This window comes from Salmo salar, chromosome 14 (assembly GCF_965601325.2).
Source record: "Salmo salar chromosome 14, fSalSal1, whole genome shotgun sequence".
Lineage (NCBI taxonomy): Eukaryota > Metazoa > Chordata > Actinopteri > Salmoniformes > Salmonidae > Salmo > Salmo salar.
Genome location: NC_138304.1, coordinates 24120128 through 24139597, shown reverse-complemented (window position 1 = coordinate 24139597; position 19470 = coordinate 24120128). Strand labels below are relative to the sequence as shown.

At 41.0% G+C, this 19470-nt stretch overlaps 1 protein-coding gene across 1 annotated transcript; it reads left to right on the top strand.

Moving 5' to 3' along the window:
* The first annotated feature begins 2617 nt into the window (after window positions 1-2617).
* On the top strand, window positions 2618-17343 carry LOC106569065 (laminin subunit gamma-2). The gene is made up of 22 exons (XM_014140011.3): window positions 2618-2887; window positions 4252-4425; window positions 4630-4750; window positions 4938-5062; window positions 5158-5289; window positions 7476-7665; window positions 10038-10150; window positions 10414-10629; window positions 10897-11073; window positions 11259-11474; window positions 11622-11758; window positions 12784-12940; window positions 13196-13401; window positions 13534-13613; window positions 13720-13857; window positions 14004-14148; window positions 14638-14784; window positions 15036-15150; window positions 15565-15761; window positions 16011-16172; window positions 16362-16461; window positions 16666-17343. The coding sequence occupies exons 1-22, from the start codon at window positions 2761-2763 to the stop codon at window positions 16917-16919; spliced, it is 3429 nt and encodes a 1142-aa protein (XP_013995486.3). The 5' UTR covers window positions 2618-2760; the 3' UTR covers window positions 16920-17343.
* Window positions 17344-19470: the final 2127 nt, after the last annotated feature.

Sequence of the window (19470 nt, the reverse complement as noted above, 5' to 3'; positions counted from 1 at the left end):
TCTTCTTGAGCCACTTCTTTGTTGCCTTGGCCGTGTGTTTTGGGTCATTGTCATGCTGGAATACCCATCCACGACCCATTTTCAATGCCCTGGCTGAGGGAAGGATGTTCTCACCCATGATTTGACGGTACATGGCCCCGTCCATCGTCCCTTTGATGCAGTGAAGTTGTCCTGTCCCCTTAGTAGAAAAACACCCCCAAAGCATAATGTTTCCACCTCCATCTTTGAGTGTGCTCCTAATCTCAGCTCGTTACCTGTATAAAAGACACCTGGGAGCCAGAAATCTTTCTGATTGAGAGGGGGTCAAATACTTATTTCCCTCATTAAAATGCAAATCAATTTATAACATTTTTGACATATGTTTTTCTGGATATTTTTGGTGTTAATCTGTCTCTCACTGTTCAAATAAACCTACCATTAAAATTATAGACTGATCCTTTCTTTATCACTGGGCAAACATACAAAATCAGCAGGGGATCAAGTACTTTTTTCCCCCACTGTATATATATACTTTCACCTGTATGCAGATGACACTGTGGTGTATGCTATTGCCCCCACAGCTGACCAAACTCTGTCAGAGCTTCAATTTTCCATTATTTGTTGAACTGAAATGGTATAGTATTTACATTTTTACGTGATTTGGAAAATCAGTATCTGATTATTTGTGCATATGCATGTTGGTTGGTGCCCTCATTGATCGCGTCCCTGTTTATGAATATCTGGGCATCTGAATTGATAAAAAGCTATCTTTCAAAAAGCATGTTGATGAATTAGTTAAGAAATTAAGAATTAAAATAGACTTCTTCTATAGGAACAGGCCCTGTCTTTCGTTCCATTTTAGAAGACAAATAATTCAGTCAACATTCATTCTTGTTATTGATTATGGCAATATCGTCTATATGAATGCCGCTGTTACTGTATTGAAGCCATTGGACACAGTTTAGCGCATTTTGCATCACTGAATTGACACAGTCTTAATGTGTCACTGCACAGTTAAGAAATGTCAAACTGCTTTCTTGCATGTGTCGTGTTTTCATGTTTTCCTGTACATACAGCAAATCACCACCATGGAGCTTCTGTGTGTTTGTGTGTGTGTATGAGCTGAGGGTGTGGTGTTGGCAGGGGCCTGTGTGTGTCGGGAATGGTGTGGCTTTTAGGGCGCGGTTGCGTCTGTGTGTGAGTATGAGTGTGTGTATGACTTGCATACATTGTGTCAGATAATGACACTATAAGGGTGTGGCAGTCATTTGCAAACAGTGCTAAACTCATAGCCCTTAGGCACCTTTTTTCACTTGTCAGGAATCTACTCATCGCTGATGGATGTCTATTGCTGTTTGTCTGGCCACACGTCTGATACCAAGGGTGTGGCTATAGAACAATGAAAGATACATTCAATGAATCTGTACAGTATTTCAGTCATGGAAACTTATTTCCAAGGAGGCAAAAGAAAAATATCAGATCGATTGAACAGGTGACTAAAAAAGTTGCCTTGTAAATTGAACAAATATGATTAAATACTGTATACAGTATGTGAAATTAGTTTTGAATTTGTCTTTCAGTTCTTTCACCTGTAACTGACTCGTTCCATTTTGTCATGTTATTATGCTTAATTCTTTTACAGAGTGTTCCAAAGCCAAACAATACTGTCCATATGCTCAGACACAAAGTGGGCGAATCATTCTTATTGTGGATTGGTAAATAAACTGCCAACCATTTGACGAGATGGAAAAAGCTATTATTACTTCAGGGAATGTTGTCTCTCCAAAGTGCTGTTGCTCAGGAACATATTCAGGTTTCCAAATAAAACAGACCCTCGCAGATTATAGACAATGGATTGAACAGTTGCCACGTCTCCCTTATAAAATAGATGTTCTGACCTCAATGGGACTTCCTGGATAAAAAAAGCAATCATGTTGAGCCATTTATTGAAAACCATTAAACACATTATTGAAGAAACGTACAGCTTCAACTGTTAGTTTGTAGTAGGTGCCTCATGTTAGATTTAAGCAAAAAGGCCCAAGGGGGTGTGGTATTTTGGCCATATACCACAAACTCTAGAGGTGCCTTATTGCTATTATCTACAGGTTACCAACATAAATAAACCAGTAAATATGTATTTTTGTGTCATATCTGTGGTGAATTGTCTGATATACACATGGCTGAAATGCTCTATCAGCATCCAGGACCCAAGCTATCCAGTTTATAATTTGTTATATAGCAGCTTTTACAGGTTCTTTCTCAGGATGTTCTTGGCTACTCAGTTGTAATCATCAGCAGAACAATACCAAACCCTTCATAATAATTGGCAACAATTACCTATGTCAGATATGTTGGTTTGAGATGATTAGTAATTATGCTTTTGCTGAAAAGGTCAAAATACACAAGCATTATAAGCATTGATTCACATTCTGCCATTGTCTTTCAGAGTATGTCTACTGAATTGTAAAGCGGGTGTAAAAATGTATTTAAAAACCTTGAGTGAGTGACTGTGTCTATTTCATGCTGCATCAAACAACGCTCCCCTTTATTCACGTCTTGACAACTTCCACAATAGTGATACAGAGCCAGCCATTTCCTGTGAGCGAGTGGGCACAGCCAGTGTGTTGGCTCTGAATCACAAGTGAGTAACCTTCCAGCTGAGAGACTGTGCCCGACGTGTCACAGCCTGCCACAGGGGAGGTGTTAAAAGAAGCTCACCTGGGTATCTTGAGCAGAAGCATCAGGTGTAGCCGGCCTGATAAGCCCATTAGTTTATGTTATATGAGACTACTGATGTACTTCATTCCTATTAGAGTTTCTGCGACCATGAAGAGCAGTTGGATATTTCTGTGTGGACTTTCTCTTTGTACCTGGTTGTCTGTCCAAGGAACGTACAGCTATGGAGGATGTGAGTGTCTACTACCTTTTTATCTTTCCTCTCTGCTAGCCTTGAATAATGTAATAATGAATTGTAAAAAATTCCTTAAATAGGTTGTTGCTTTCGAATTGGGGACATGCATTTAGAATTATTTGACTTCTTTCATACTCAGATGATAGGAGGTGCCCTTCAAAACACTATTGTAGCTAATTGGCCTACCTGCAGCATTTGTTGTATTCCTATATACCTGTATTTGTATATTCTGCCTCTGTAACTATAGCAGTAGATATCAAAATGGCACATTTCTTCTAATGATATTTAATACAGGTATGCATTCAGGAGAAAGGGGTTTGTGTTTATAAGAAACATGATAATACTACAGAGCCTCTATAGTCTATGAAGGTCTCACAGTAGATCTTTATGTGAAAGTGGATATGTTTATTTGTGGTACTCTTGGCGAATAGAGTAAATCATCAACACTTTCTAATGTTACTTACTCTGTGGTGAGGTGATAAGGTGGGGCAGATATAGGTATTAAGTCCTGGAGCTGCTGAGCTGAGTGTTGTTAAGCCTTTGGGCAACCATATCGACCTGGAGGCACTGAATCACTGCATCGCTGATGACTCTGTCCCTAATGGCATCCTATTCCCTATGTTGTGCACTACTATGGGCCCTGCCCAATAGTAGTGCACTGAATAAGAATAGGGTGCCATTTGGGATGCAGGCAATGACTCATGTGGTAATGGGTAAAGTCTATCTCCTCTTAGGGCATGACGACTTTAGGTTCTGAGCTCTGTGTACCTTTCTATATTACCCAATCGACCAAAACAGCTACATGCAGCAGCCTGCCATCACCACAGGAACTCCTCAGAGCTATCGTTTAGTGTGTGAAATGAGAACTTGATATCCTCAGGATAGCTTATGCTTGGGAACATGGTTGTCAAATATTTGTGGCAGTATGGGTTTGCTATGATGATACAAACCATTACCATAGCAAACAAACTGACATTTGCTTGATTGCAAACATGTTGTTGCCCACAGTAGGAATAATTGATATTATTGTGAGTATCTCTCGTTTCTCATCACTTGGGAATAAGGTATTATGGGATCTGGGCCTGCTGACGGTAGTTTACCTCACTGTGAGAAAAGAATGAGGCTGTGCTACTGCCAACCCCTCCTTAGATAGTATAAAGATGGTAGCCTACATAATAAAACATTTCCCCATTTTATGTGACTGTCAAAGTGCAATAGCTAACTCTTCACGGTGTTCAAGAGACTTTATGAGGGGGTGACTGCTTATCGCATAGGCTGACAAATATACTCAAATTCATGTTTTTATGATTCTATACACAGTGCTCACAAATGTCTGAACAATGTGTATGTCACCCCTGTAGCAGACATCTGTAAATGCAATGGAAAGTCACGTTATTGCCTGCCTGACTCTGGGGGGCTCCATTGTGTGGACTGCCAAGACAACACTGAGGGAAGGCATTGTGAGAGGTGCAAGGAGGGGTTCCACCACCAGAGGGAAGGAAACAGGTGTCTGCCATGTAACTGCAGCCGTATAGGTGAGTGAACAGAACAGGAGGGGACATGGAATGATAACAATACCTGGGCCCATATTCAAAAGTGTCTGCTGATCTAGGAACAGTTTAGCCTTTTCGATCATAATGAGTAAGATTACGTGGAACAGATCCTAGTTCAGCACACCTACTCTGAGACTCTTTATAAATACGGCCCCTGATGTTTGGTGTCAATGTGGTTTCTTCCAGGTTCTGTAGGATCACACTGTGACAGTAGAGGTCATTGCAGCTGTAGAGCGGGAGCACAAGGGGATAAATGTGACCGATGCCCCAATGGAACACCTATCAGCTCAAATGGCTGTGCTAACAGGTAAAATACATTTTACATTTACTTACATTGTACTGTTTGGTAAGTACAAGAATGGAATTATAGGGGCATAAAATGAAAGGACTGAGAGGACTTCAAAAGGATCTACTGTATTGCCTCTCCTTTCATTATTGAATTTTAGAATAAAGATTGACTAATTCAAATGTGTGTTCATGTTTTTCTTATGCAGTGGTCAGCTCGCAGACAACTCAGTGACCGCTCAATCTCTACCTTGCTTTTGCTATGGACACTCGACCCAGTGCTCCCCAGCAACGGGCTACTCAGTCCACACAATCACCTCAACATTCGACAATGGTAACTTAACACCCATACGCTTGATCAGAACATAAACACCTGAAATATATTTAATTTTAAGTTATTTAAATGTGTGTGAATCTTCTGTTTTTCAGGGCCTGAGGGGTGGAGAGCGGCCACAGGTCATGGTGTGACCCCATCCCAAGTCCACTTCCGCTGGTCCCCCACTCACAAAGACATTGAGGTCATCTCAAAAGACATCATGCCTGCTTACCTCTATGCCCCTGGTGAGTGCTGCTTTCCCTGCTTCCTGTTCTCAGCTCTTAGCCCTGACTTCTGTACCCTCTTATTTTTACACCCCTTCAAATTAGTGGATTCGGCTATTTCAGCCACACCTGTTGCTGATAGGTGTATAAAATCGAGCACACAGCCATGCAATCTCCACAGACAAACATTGGCAGTAGAATGACATTACTGAAGAGCTCAGTGACTTTCAACATGGCACTGTCATAGGATGCCACCTTTCCAACAAGTCAGTTAGGCAAATTTCTGCCATGCTAGAGCTGCCCTAGGCAACTATAAGTGCTGATATTGTGAAGTGGAAAAGCCTAGGAGCAACAACAACTCAGCTGCGAAGTGGTAGGCCACACAAGCTCACAGATAGGGACCGCCATGTGCTGAAGCCAGTAGCGCGTAAAAATCTTCTGTCCTCAGTTGCAACACTCACTACCGAGTTCCGAACTGCCTCTGGAAGCAAAGTGCCTCTGGAAGCAATGTCGGCACAATAACTGTTCATCAGGAGCTTAATGAAATAGGTTTCCAAGGCCAAGCAGCCGCACTCAAGCCTAAGATCACCATGTGCAATGCCAAGCGTTGGCTGGAGTGGTGCTCGCCACCATTGGACACTGGAGCAGTGGAAATGCGTTCTCTGGAGTGATGAATCCCGCTTCATCATCTGACAGTCCAACGGACTGCCCCAATGCATATTGCCAACTGTAAAGTTTGGTGGATGAGGAATAATAGTCTCGGGCTGTTTTTCATGGTTGGGCTAGGCCCCTTAGTTCCAGTGAAGGGAAATCTTAACGCTACAGCATACAATTACATTCTAGACGATTCTGTGCTTCCAACTTTGTGGCAACAATTTGATGAAGGCCCATTCCTGTTTCAGCATGACAATGCCCCCGTGCACAAAGCGAGGTCCATACAGAAATGGTTTGTCGAGATCGGTGTTGAAGAACTTGTCTGGCCTGCACAGAGTCCTCAACCCCATCAAACACCTTTGGGATGAATTGGAACGCCGACTGCAAACCAGACCTAATCGCCCAACATCAGTGCCCGACCTCACTAATGCTCTTGTGGCTGAATGAAAGCAAGTCCCCACAGCAATGTTCCAACATCTAGTGGAAAGCCTTCCCAGAAGAGTGGAAGATGTTATTACAGCTAAGGGGGGACCAACTCCATATTAATGATTTTGGAATGAGATGTTTTGGTCATGTAGTGTATATGTTACATCACGTGCATCCACAATAATAACCCCCTAGAGTCGATGTGTGCGCCCCACAGAAATCAAATTAGCATAATACAAAAATCCCCATAAAAATCAGTCAATTTAAGCTAGAGATATATATTTTTTGCATTGGCATGCGTCTCAATTCACCGCATCCGCCAATGTCGTACTTCTGCATCTGCGGTGAAAGATGACAGAGCTGGAGCTATGTTTGTCAGATCATGAGACATCCCAAAAATGTGTCTGCTCACAAAATCATCTGTAACGTTAGAACGGTTCGGCCTACAAACTATTATGACCCCTGTATGGAAAGATGAGACTCCCACGAACACGATGGTGTTCTCGGTTTTGCTAAAAACCCCACAAGCATCTTGGGACTCGTGTGAAGTCGATACAGCCGATCTGCCAATTTCTGTCTGAAAAGCTACACACTAATATGACCCCTCTGTGGAAAGGTACGATTCTCACAAATGCGTACATGTTGGTTGATTTGCTCTAGGAAGCCCACAGGCCTCACAAGACTCATCTGAAGTTCCCCCAGTACCAGTTGGAAACATTTATGGAAGCATCTATAGAGACTGTTTAGTGACAAAAATAGAGGGTTAAATACAAATGTTTCCTGATCTTTCTTATATCTCTCAGATATAGGACAGACACTTCAGAATAAACTTCCTTTTCATTATTGGAGGGGGGGGGGGGGGATTATCTGTTGTTCCATGTAGTGAATCTGTCATTCAATGCGTTTGTATGTGCTAATAGCAGTAAGGCCAAATAAAATGTTTAATCAGATACATTTTTATATATATTTTTTTAGACTTCAAGGGGTCTTAAAATTCAAAATCAAATAGCTAAATGGTTCCCCTCCAGCTTAGACAGGGCATGGACTGTAATGGGTTTTAAGTCCCCGTTCATCAATTATTATGATCCTAAAATTATCTTGATCTTGTTCTATTTTGTGATGGCTAGACTCTTACCTGGGCAACCAGGAGCTGAGCTACGGTCAGAACATATCCTTCTCCCTGAGGCTGGACCGAGGGGTTCGCCACCCGTCCACGGCTGATGTGGTGCTGGAGGGATCTGGGCTGAGAGTGGCAGCTTCCCTGGGAGACCTGAGGACCATCGTCCCCTGTGGACAGAAGATCACCTACACATTCAGGTGGGAATCAGCCAAAGCATTGTAGTCGACAGATAAGCTTGATACTAGCATTAAGCAAAACGTGAAGTTATGAATAGTTCCTTCAGAAAGTATTCACATCCCTTTACTTTTTTCACATTTTGTTGTGTTACAAAGTGGGATTTCAAATTGATTTAATTATCATTTGTTTTGCCCAACGATCTAATCAAAATAGTCTGTAATATCAAAGTTTTTATGTATTTTTTTAATTAATGGAAAATAAAACACTAATATATCTTGATTAGATAAGTATTCAAGCCCCTGAGTCAATACATGTTAGAATCACCTTTGGCAGTGATTACAGCTGTGAGTCTGGGAAAGTCTCTAAGAGATTTAAACACCTGGACTGTACAATATTTGCCCATTATTCTTTAAAAAAATTGTCAAGCTCTGTCAAGTTGGTTGTTGATCATAGCTAGACAGCCATTTTCAAGTCTTGCCATAGATTTTCAAGCTGATTTAAGTCAAAACTATAACTACGCCACTCAGGAACATTCAATGTCGTCTTGGTAAGCAACTCCAGTGTATATTTGGTCTTGTGTTTTAGGTTATTGTCCTGCTAAAAGGTGAATTTGTCTCCCAGTGTCTGAACCAGGTTTTCCTCTAGGATTTTGCCTGTGCTTAGCTCTATTCTGTTTATTTTTATCGAACAAAAAACTCTCTATCCCTTGCCGATGACAAGCATACCCATAACATGATACAGTCACCACCATTCTTGAAAATAAGAAATCATAAATGATCAATTATGAAAATAATTGATCATAAGGTGAATGCACCAATTTGTAAGTCGCTCTGGATAAGAGCGTCTGCTAAATTACTTAAATGTAATGTAAATGTAAAATCTGAAGAGTGGTACTCCGTGATATGTTGTGTTGGATTTGCCCCAAATTTAACGCTTTATTTTCAGGACAAAAAAGTGAATTTCTTTGCCACATTTTTTGCAGTATTACTTTAGCACCTTATTGCAAACAGGACGCATGTTTTGGAATATTTTAATTTTGTACAGGCTTCCTTCTTTTCACTCTGTCAATTAGGTTAATATTGTAGAGTAACTACAATGTTGTTAATCCATCCTCAGTTTTCTCCTATCACAGCCATTCAACTGTAACTCTTTTAAAATCACCATTGGCCTCATGGTGAAATCACTGAGCAGCTTCCTTCCTCTCCGGCAACTGATTTAGGAAGGGCACCTGTATCTGCTTAGTGACTGTGTGCATTGATATACCATCCAAAGTGTAAAATGAATAACTGCACCATGCTCAAAGGTATATTCAATGTCTGCTTTTTTTGTTTTATCCAACTAGGTGCCCTTCTTTGCAAACCATAGGAAAACCTCAGTGGTCTTTGTGGTTGAATCTGTGCTTGAAATTCACTGCTTGACTTACGGACGTTAAAGATAATTGTATGTGTGGGATACAGAGATGGGGTAGTCATGTTAAACACTACAGTATTAACGCACACAAGCAGAGTCCATGCAACTTATTATGTGACCTGTTAAGCATATTCGTACTCCTGCACCTATTTAGGCTTGCCATAACAAAAGCATTGAATACTTATTGACTGAAGACATTTCAGCTGTTCATTTTTTATTAATTTATAAACATTTCAAAAAAACAAAAATCCACTTTAACATTATGGGCTATTATGTGTAGATCAGTGACACTCAAAATGTAACATAACAAAATGTGAAAAAAGTCAAGTTGTGTACAACACACAGCTATGGGGGTACCAAGTGTACCGACTGATAGGAAACAGTCCATCTCAGGGCAGGTACAAACATAATTTGATCTGCAGGAGATAAGTATGCAGGTGTGAATAGTGAGATGGATGCCAAAGATAACAATTGAGAAACACATTATACACAATTTCACATTGTGAATGTGGAGTGTGAAGGGGTCAATGTTTTTCTCACACTGATTGAATGTAAAAGCTTGATAACAGTTAGTAAGCCAGAGGGTCATCTGCTTGTCTGATTCAAGTTAATTACAATTAAGGGGAAATGGCTGGTTGCAAAGCAGCTTATCTCTAATTGGTCAAATCCAATCCTGTCTCACAACAAACTGCACCATCGTGACCATAATAGTAGCCTAATACAGTAACAACCCTGGTTTTTGCTTCCATGAAAATACATGTTTCCATATTTATTCTCATATTCATGATAAGCAAAATATACAGTGTAACGATGAATAATTACAATAGCTACAATGTAATTACAGCAATAACTACAGTAATAAGGACATGGTGGTGTAAAGTGTGACTGTGAAATCCATAAGCATAATACTGATGTTCCCTCATGCTTTATGAGTCTGTGCACGTCTTGGGTAAACATTGCATGCTGTGTCTTTCATTCTCAGACTGGATGAGCAACAGAGCAGTAAATGGAGGCCCCTCCTGTCATCTTTCCAGTTTCAAAAACTCCTCCAGAATCTGACTGCCATCAAAATCCGTGGGACATTTGGGGAAAATGGTAAGTGTTTATTTTTGTATGACTGAGACTATGAGATTGGTTACTGTTTTGCATAAACAGATCCTTAGAGTCATTCCTGGATCGTAAATAAGTGCTTTGGAACAGTTTTATATCAAGTTTATTTCAGTAGTTTTAATTTTTATTATGTAATCTTTCTAAATCAATTATCAAAAATGACACTGGTACACATCCTCAACACATTGCCTTCTCTTCATCTCTTGTCAATCCCTCAATAAAGCTCAATACCTTATTGTCCTTTGCAGGGCGCGGTTACCTTGACAATGTACATATGGAGTCTGCCCGTCAGGGGGCCGGTACCCCTGCTGCCTGGGTCCAGAACTGTAACTGCCCAGTGGGATACGAGGGCCAGTTCTGTGAGAGGTGTGCTTCAGGGTATAAGAGAAGTTCTCCAAGCAAAGGTCCATACAGCTCCTGTGAGCCCTGCAGCTGTAGAGGAGGAAGCTGTGACTCTGAAACAGGTAGGTGACGTTTTAACTTTGTCCAAGTGTTACTGTATGTTTGTGTTAATATATTTTGTATTGTTGCTATTAATGATGAGATTTGGCTGATTTTCATCAGAACAAACGTCCTTTTGCAATATGCCATTCCCTGGATAAGTTATAGAAGTTCAAATCAATGCTTGAAATATAATGTTCATATATAATAAAAATAATGTAATGCAGGACAAATAATGTCTTGATGAAAGTGTCTGTGTGTGTCTGATTTTGTGTTGTGCCGTTCCACAGGAGACTGCTACTCTGCAGATGAGACCCCTGGTCGCCAGACCTGCCAGCTGGGGTATTATAATGACCCTGCCCAGCCACGGTCCTGTCTGAAATGCCCCTGTCCCAATGGAGCTGCCTGCTCTGTGAGCCCAGGAACCGTGAAGGTCAAGTGTGACCTCTGTCCACCTGGAACCACTGGTGAGTCACTGTCACAAATCGTCAAAGTAGTGCACTATATAGGGAATAGGATGTCATTTGGGACACAGTCACAGACCATGGCTGTTAAATGGGATAGAGTACTAGGGCATTCATCATTCAATGTCAGCTATTTGCATATTTGATATTTCATATTGTACCTCTTCCTCCCTTCTCACTCTCAATAGGTTCACGTTGCGACACCTGCCAGGATGGTTTCTATGGGAATCCCTTGGGGGAAAATGGCGTCCAAAGGCCTTGTCGACGCTGCCAGTGCAACGGTGTCAGTAGCTGTGACCCGCAGACAGGGGAGTGCCTGAAATGTCTGAATCATACCACTGGCTTCTTCTGTGAGAGCTGCCTGGATGGATATCACCACAGCATGCCATCAGAGGCATGCAAACGTAAGGACAGCACGTTGTTGGCTCCCCATATCCAGCTCTTTCACACGTAGACATGAGGCACATAGCTCCTCCTTTAGATTCTAACAGTCAAATATTGTCTGCAATTTTATATACATTTTAACAACTGTTTTTCATTTTGCGTTCTAGCTTGTGGCTGCAATTCCCAGGGTTCTCTGTACAACAAATGCGGTAACCAGGGCCAGTGTTCATGCAGAGAAGGCTTTGAGGGTCTGAAGTGCCAGCGTTCTGCGTGTCCCTCCTGCTTCAACCCTGTCAAGACCAAGGTAAAATCCACTGGGATTATTTGATCAATGTCTTCTTTTTCCATTCAGGTCCAACATGTCATTGTGCTCTCTCCAATTATTAAATGGCAGCACAGTATGCATCCCAAATGGCACTTTATTCCCTATATACAGACCTTGGTCAAAAGTAGTACACTAGGCTATACTGTATAGGGAATAGGATTCCTTTTGAGATGCGGACACAATAACTGGACCAGAAATAAGGCTGCTGGCTGTGGTATTTGTTCTGGCTTCACTGTGCTCACCTTGTCGCTGATTCAACATCCTTATAGCTTAGTGGGTTAACAAAAGAATAGCTGTACAAGGATTTTGTTATGAGAGGAAGAGATTTAGAGTGTCTTCTTACAAGTTGTGATCTGGCATTAGTATTTTTGCAAGAACATTTCTTCATCAGGTCCTCTCTGTAAATATACTACTTCTACCTGGGAGGGGAAAGTACTTGACAGGCAAATGAAATATTTGTGTGGGGTGTGTTCTCTCTGACATTGCCTACGCATCCTGTGAACTAGGATGAAAGTTGTGTCCCAAATGGCACCCAATTCCATATACAGTATAGTGCACTAATGTCCACCAGAACCCAAGGGCCCTGGTCAAAAGTAGTGCACTAAATAGTGAACAGGGTGACATTTGGGGTGCTCGCTCCCCTCAGGCTGTAGTGTGGGAGGAGGAATTGAAAGGAGGACTAGTTGAAGTATTGAAACACAACAGTTAACCTATGAAGTTATTTCTCTTTCATAATGAATACCTTTCAGGGTTTGAATCTACTGCTCCATCTCACACTTTGCCTCCAATTACATATTCTGAATGTACTATGTAGGCCTACAGTAAAGTATTGCAGAGGTAAAAAAAAAGTTTTTTTTGTTAACCTTTAATTAATCTCGCCAATCTAGACCCAAATATTGTGTGAGGGCTGGCCTCCAGCCAGCTATCTTTTCATCTATCACCAGAGAATAACCTTTCATAAGCTCTATTTAAGCTTTCCTATCCCATTGGGTCATGTGTCACAGATGGAGGGGTACACTCGTAAACTGCGGGAGATAGAAACTCTGTTTACGGGTACGGAGAGTGGCAGTCTGCCAGTGAACGACGCCCAGATGGAGAGAGCCATCAGAGCAGCAGAGGACATAGTCACAGACCTGCAGAGAAATGCACAGACACTCTCTGGTAAGTCATTTATAATAGTTATACATCATAGATACTTAAAGGATCAGAGCATTAGTCATTTTCTAATTAGTCAACATATGTTAATACCATTCAGGATGGTTACCAGGCATCTGAAACATGGTGAATCACTGTCCATGCACTGTATCTCTGTCACACCCCAATGCATCTCACATTCAGTTTGTGAAGCTTTCGGTTTATATGTGAAGTGCAAAGATTTAATGTTGGTGACTTGTTTTGTTTTGTTCTATTGAATAGAATCAGAGAAAGACTTACAGGCCCGGCTCTCAGACATCAGTACAACCCAGCTGAGTGAAGGCAGAGACATCCAGGTGATCTCCAACACCATCAACAACATAAAGTTGCAGGACCAGAGGTACCAACGACAGGTCTCTGATATCCAGACACTCATTCATGATGTGCGGCGCAAACTAGAAGAGGCAAGACTCAACATCAAACAAGCTGTGAGTTATATAGTAGTACAGTAGTATTCTACTTTTATCACTGATGTCATGAGAGTAAGGAGATATTAATATGTCAATGTATGCGTGTTAGTGATCTGTTTCATTAGTGTTTACCTTCCACCCCGATGTTAGGAATTCCCTTTAAGTGATGCAGAAGTGGACACAGACAGCCTCTCTACTCTGGTTCAGAGAGCAACAGGCCTGGCTGAAAAGTGAGTACTGCACCCCTCCATGTCACATTCATACAGACTGGAGAATCCCATGTCAGAAAATGACTTGTCGTGCTAAGGATGACTCTATGTTGTAACTGTTTATTAGACATCAGAGCAAAGCGGGGACAGTGGAGAAGACAGCAAACAGTGCTCTTGCAGAGTCAGAGAAGTCCCTGGCACTCATGAGAACTGTCATGACAGGGGAAAACAAGATCAGAGAGCTTATCAGTGATCTCAAAACCAAGTAAGAAACTCATGTCAATCTCCTCTCTAAATACAGTAGACAATATATCCTCTACTACCAGCCATGTAATGTTCTGCATAATAACATAATTGATGAACCGTTGTTGTTATATTGATATTTGTTATATTTGGTTATCCTCTGGTCAGGTATGATAAGAACTCAGCCCAGGTGAAGGCCATGGAGAGCCTGGCCACTCGCCTAAGCAGCTCTGCCCAAGATGAGAGCAGGATGGCGGCTGACACCCTGGAGCAGATAGCCTCCCTGGAGCTGAACATCCCTGGTCCTCTCAAGGTATTGAGCAGAACAGGCCTCTCAGCAGGCTCATTTCTCTGGTCTCTATTTGGTGACTACTCTCAGGTCAAGTCTTCTGAGATATCTTAAAAATCATAATAGGCAAATATTGATAGATATACAGTGTCTGCGTCCTGGAAATGAAGGAGAGAAGGATTCCCTCACAATGTGCTTGTGTCCTAGAGAGCTGAAAAGAGCATTCAATTTCAACACCTTTCACTATGAACAGTATGAAATCATTGTGTCTAACCATTGGCAACTGAACCTGTCTCATGGCATGTTTGTAAAGCTAGATCTAAAAAAAAAAATCCTTGCTAATTTACATTTAAACATAACAAAGCAATTAACAATCAAGGACATGAGTCAGCAAAAAATGCAAAGAGGGGGAGGAGATCTAATTAAAACCTAACTGGTGAGGAATCTAGTGCGTCAGTAATTACACTTGCACAACACGCTGAGTCTGAATGAGCTCCTGTTTTCTGGCAAAAGGACATTGACAGTGTGGCGTCTAAATTGGATGGCCTGAGGGAACGGGTGGAGGAAAATCTGACAGAGTACCAGGCGCTACAAGAGGAGACCCAGGAGGACAAGGCTGCAGTAGAGGACCTCCTGGCCCTGGGGAAGGCAGCTCAACAGGTACACTTGAGGCCTTTCACTATTCACTCATCAGCTTTCAGAAAACTTTCTGTGTAGGATTGGTAGTATATCATATCTTATATTCCAACTTCAAAGGTTTCTGAGAAATACTTTCCTGCGACGTCTGAAATTCACTGATAGATTATCCAACTGAAGTATTTCAATATTGTATAATTCGCTAATGACTTCACTAACCCTTATAAATGGTAATAACTGGCACGATGTTGATTGTTGGTATTTCTCTCGTACAGGAATATGACCAGCTCCTTGCCAGAGCGAATGCAGCGAAGGCTGACACAGAACTGGCCCTGAAGGCTATCACAGACAACATTGATGGGGTGGATGATGCGCTGGAGATGCTCAGAGGTATGACTTTCACATTTCTATAGGTGTTATTCCAACTACAGCACAGTAGAAATATGAATAAACTATCAGCACATTATGTGACAAGGCCGGCCCACATATTAGAAAAGCACAGACACACAGTAACTGTAATTATATCTGAGCTTATATTTCTCAGTTGAATCAATAATGACATTCAGCAGCACTATAGGAGGTTACAGCAGGTGTAAGTTAATCAATAACATTTTATTTTGTGTCCTTTGCACCGAATACAACGATTCTCTCATCTAAAAAGCACATATTTATGACATAGTATCTACAACATAGCAAATGTATTTAAAACTGTATAACAAAAAAAAATATCTAGATATTGATACACTACAGATACACCTGCCAGAAAACACTGATGGTTATGTCTAAATCTCTTGTATCCTACAGGGTTTGACGGCCAGATCAGCAAGAACAAGGCTTTGGCAGACGAGGCCATAAAGAGACTCCCTGGCATAAATGCCACCATTCAGCAAGCTGTTGGCAACAACACAGAGACCTTATTCATCATAGGCAGTGTGTCTGATGACTACAACGATGCACTGGGCACATTCAGCAGGCTGGAAGCTGTGGTTTCTCGACTGGAGGTACCCTAACTAACAGACTCTTTCCTTTCAATTGAAATATCCAACTGGGGTTCATATGCTAATCCACAGCTTGTGCATTTAGCTAGAGTCTCTAGAAGGAAAATGTCTCTTGGGGAAACAATGAGGTTAATGTTTCGAGTCACTTATGCATATGAGCCCATTCAATTCAAGACATGACCTATTCACAACCAAAATACTCGCATGGAAACTTCAAAATGAGCTCATTTGACTGTTTCTTGTTGTCCGCAGGAAATGTCCGGCTCTTTACCAGTAGCTCCCGCTGATCTACTGAAGGACGCCACCAAGCTGAAAGGGGATGTGCAGGACCTGAAGACCCAGGCGATAGCCACTGTTTCCAAAGTGGCGGCAGAGAGGGCCAATGCTGAGGGACAGAGAGATAGAGCTGCAGAGGTCCATTTTAGTGTGATGCCCTCAGATATGATATATTATACATTAACAAACCTGTGTCAATATAAAGGATTCATGTGAAACACTCCAGTACACAACTCCAGCACACACAAATGGTTCTTAAAAGAAATACATTTTTCCAAATGAAAGGTCTGTAATATTTATAATGCTTTGTCATGTTCTTTCCCTCAGGCTTTAATGGGAGGAACGGGTGCCTACATCAATGCCAAGCACACTAGAGATGCAGTGGGAGAAACACTCCTGGTCATCAATAACCTCCTGAGCATGATCGGTAAATTCCCACAACAACTACAATCAGCTAACTCAAACAAAACAAAACCACTTGTGTTTTGTCTAATTTCACTCACTGTCCTATCTTCATATTAATGTCATAAAAGCACATATTTATGACATTATGATTTAAGCTGGTGCTGACCATTGGTCTTCTCCTCTCATCTCCCGCCCCGCCCCGCCCCCTCCTCTCCTCTCCTAACAGGTAAGCCAGGCAGTGTGGACGAGGAGAGGTTGGGTGAGTTGGAGCAGTCCATCTCCAGTGCTCGTGGCCAGGTCAACCAACAGCTCCGGCCTCGGCTTCAGGACCTGGAGGAGAAGGAGGCTGGCCAGAGGGCCAGGTTGTCTGGCCTCAACCTCGATATTGATATGATCCTGGACGACATCAGGAACCTGGAGGACATCCACGCCAACATCCCTAAGGGCTGCTTCAACACCCCACCTATTGAGAAACCTTAATCCCCCCTATTCAAAGATCTAATGTTCCATCCCAAATGGCACCCTATTTCCTATATAGTGCTCAAGGGCCCAAAGGGCTCTGGTCAAAAAGTAGTGCATTATATAGGGAGAAGGGCTCCATTTGGGGTGCCATTTGGGATGCCTAAGAGTTTGGAAAATTACTCTGAATGTGTTATGGTATTACGTGTGAGAAAAATGTGTGTTAAACTAAATGTATTTATAACTGTCGGCAAAAAAATGTTTTCTGTCAAGTTTCAGACTCAAGAGAAGCAATATTTTCAGTGATCTAGTAAGTGTTGAAAACAATGTATTTTTTGTTGTATTCTGTAAAATAAACTGCAATATTTATTACTTTCTTAACAATACAAACCTGGTGCCACTTAATGCAACACAACCACATTGAATGAATGTCAATTAATATGAATGTGTTTCATGTGTCCTTCTTTTGCTCTTCAACTGAGGGACTTACTAACAATGTAAGCAACTACAAAATATATATTGTTACACACTTGGTTTATTATGGAGGTATTGATAAACTCAGAGTAGATGTTATATTGTGTCAGTCCAGTCAGTCCACAGTTGAAGACGAGAAAATACAAATCATTTCCAACCCAGAGCACATTATATAGGATTCCCCAAAAAATATTTTTCAGGACTCCTATCCAAATAAATCAATGAACAGAATAAAATCAAACGTCTCTTGATATTATATCTATAAGTCATCTAACCCAGTCAGCTCGAATTAAAGCCGCAGGTTCTATGAAACCTTCTCTGAGACTATAGTATACTAAAATTGGCCCATATTAACTTGGACCACGACAATGCTTATTTTTCATAGCAGATTTTCCACTACATCTTGTTTTATCTAAACCAGTCTTTGAAGAATACAAAGTAACTGACGTTGTGTATGTAAGGAGTACCCTGCTGAGATGTGTCTGATAGAAAGACTCAAGGGATGCATGTATAAAGACCATCGGCTTGAAGGGACATTGGACCCAGTCCAGTTTGTACATAATGTATTACATTTGGAGCACACATAAAGAAGCAGTGTTGTGAGTCTGGAGCATCTTACACAGTGTATTACTGATAGTATGTTTTGTAATCAGCTTTGAAATTGGCAGACAGATTAGTCTATAAAATAACATTACTTGCAACCTTTCTATAGCCTCCTGCTGTTTGTACTGGAGTCTAAGTTCATTCTCAAATCAACCAGTCCTTCTGATCTTAATTCCACCCCTAAGATGTCCACAGACCAACCCGTCTTTCCCAGTATATTACCATTTTACTATTTCCATTTGCAATACATCCTTCTATTTTACTGTGATGTCTTACAAGAGTCTTGAACCTCTCTATTTGTACCATTTCTACCACGATTGCCCTAAAAATAAATACTTTAGCTAAGCATATAATCATATTTCCCATTGATTGATTGTGGTTTATCAGATCTCCAAACATGACTGTTTGTAGGTCCATCTGAACACAGACATGATGACTTAGCAACCACTCCTGGACCTGACTCCAAAAGCCAGCCACCGTAGCACAGTACAAAAATAAATGATCTATTGATTCTATTTCTTGGTTGCAGTCTACACAAGGCTGACTGTTCAATGCCCCTTATAGTGAACATTATTTTTGCCAATAATTGTATATAATAGTTTAAATGGAAAAGAACGGATTGTGTCAAATGTTGTTTTATATATCAGTTCATAAATCCGATGCCGTGGTATTGAAACATCAAAAATCTGTTCCCAACTATCTTGAATTCTATGCGGTATAGTTGTCAAACCTCTCAAGCTTAAGTAAAACGGATACATTTTAGGATTTATGCTAGTCATTTTAAGCCATGCATGGTTTTTGATTGGCGGCAGACAAACTAATTCATCCTTTTTCTCTTATGAGTAATTGCCCCATCCATTTTTATGTGTGAGCTGCAATGAGTTGGTTATACTTTTACATTGAGCATACATCTCCATAGACCTTTGTTAATTGCTTGTGTGACAACATTTGACTGTCCTTATTTACAATGTCATTCATAAACATGATACCTTCCTTATACATTTTCTCCAAAACAATGCGTCTTTCCTCTATCAGTACGTTCGAGTTTAGCCATATTATTTTCTGTAATATTTGTTACGCCTCTTCTGGAGGATGAAATTGGAATTGTAACCAATTCTGTATGGCTTTAAACAGGGTTCCATTTACAAGCATTTCGCTACACTCGCATTAACATCTGCTACCCATGTGTGTGTGACCAATAACATTTCATTTGATTGTCAAATGGTTGGTTTTAATGGCAAAGAGCCCACTTTAGAACATTGGATGTGCCTCTCTTAGTAGCCTACTCAAAAACCATTTTGGATTTAGATATCATTTTGATATAATGGAGTCTTTAAGTGAGAGGTTTAATGCCTTAATATTAAATAGTTTTAACCCTCCAACTCGTTTGTTTTCTAAATATGCCCGTTTTAACGTTTTCTGGCCATTCCAGATAAAATTAAATATTACTTTCGACACGACTTGAAAGTTGTCTATTGATAGTCTTGCATCATGT

What these genes read in the sequence shown, in the direction of transcription:
- LOC106569065 (XM_014140011.3), top strand. Translation starts at nt 2,761, where the DNA reads ATGAGACTACTGATGTACTTCATTCCTATTAGAGTTTCTGCGACCATG. An exon ending in CACCTCAACATTCGACAATG is followed by an intron (nt 5,063 to 5,157) that starts GTAACTTAACAC and finishes TCTGTTTTTCAG; the next exon opens with GGCCTGAGGGGTGGAGAGCG. An exon ending in TAACCTCCTGAGCATGATCG is followed by an intron (nt 16,462 to 16,665) that starts GTAAATTCCCAC and finishes CTCTCCTAACAG; the next exon opens with GTAAGCCAGGCAGTGTGGAC.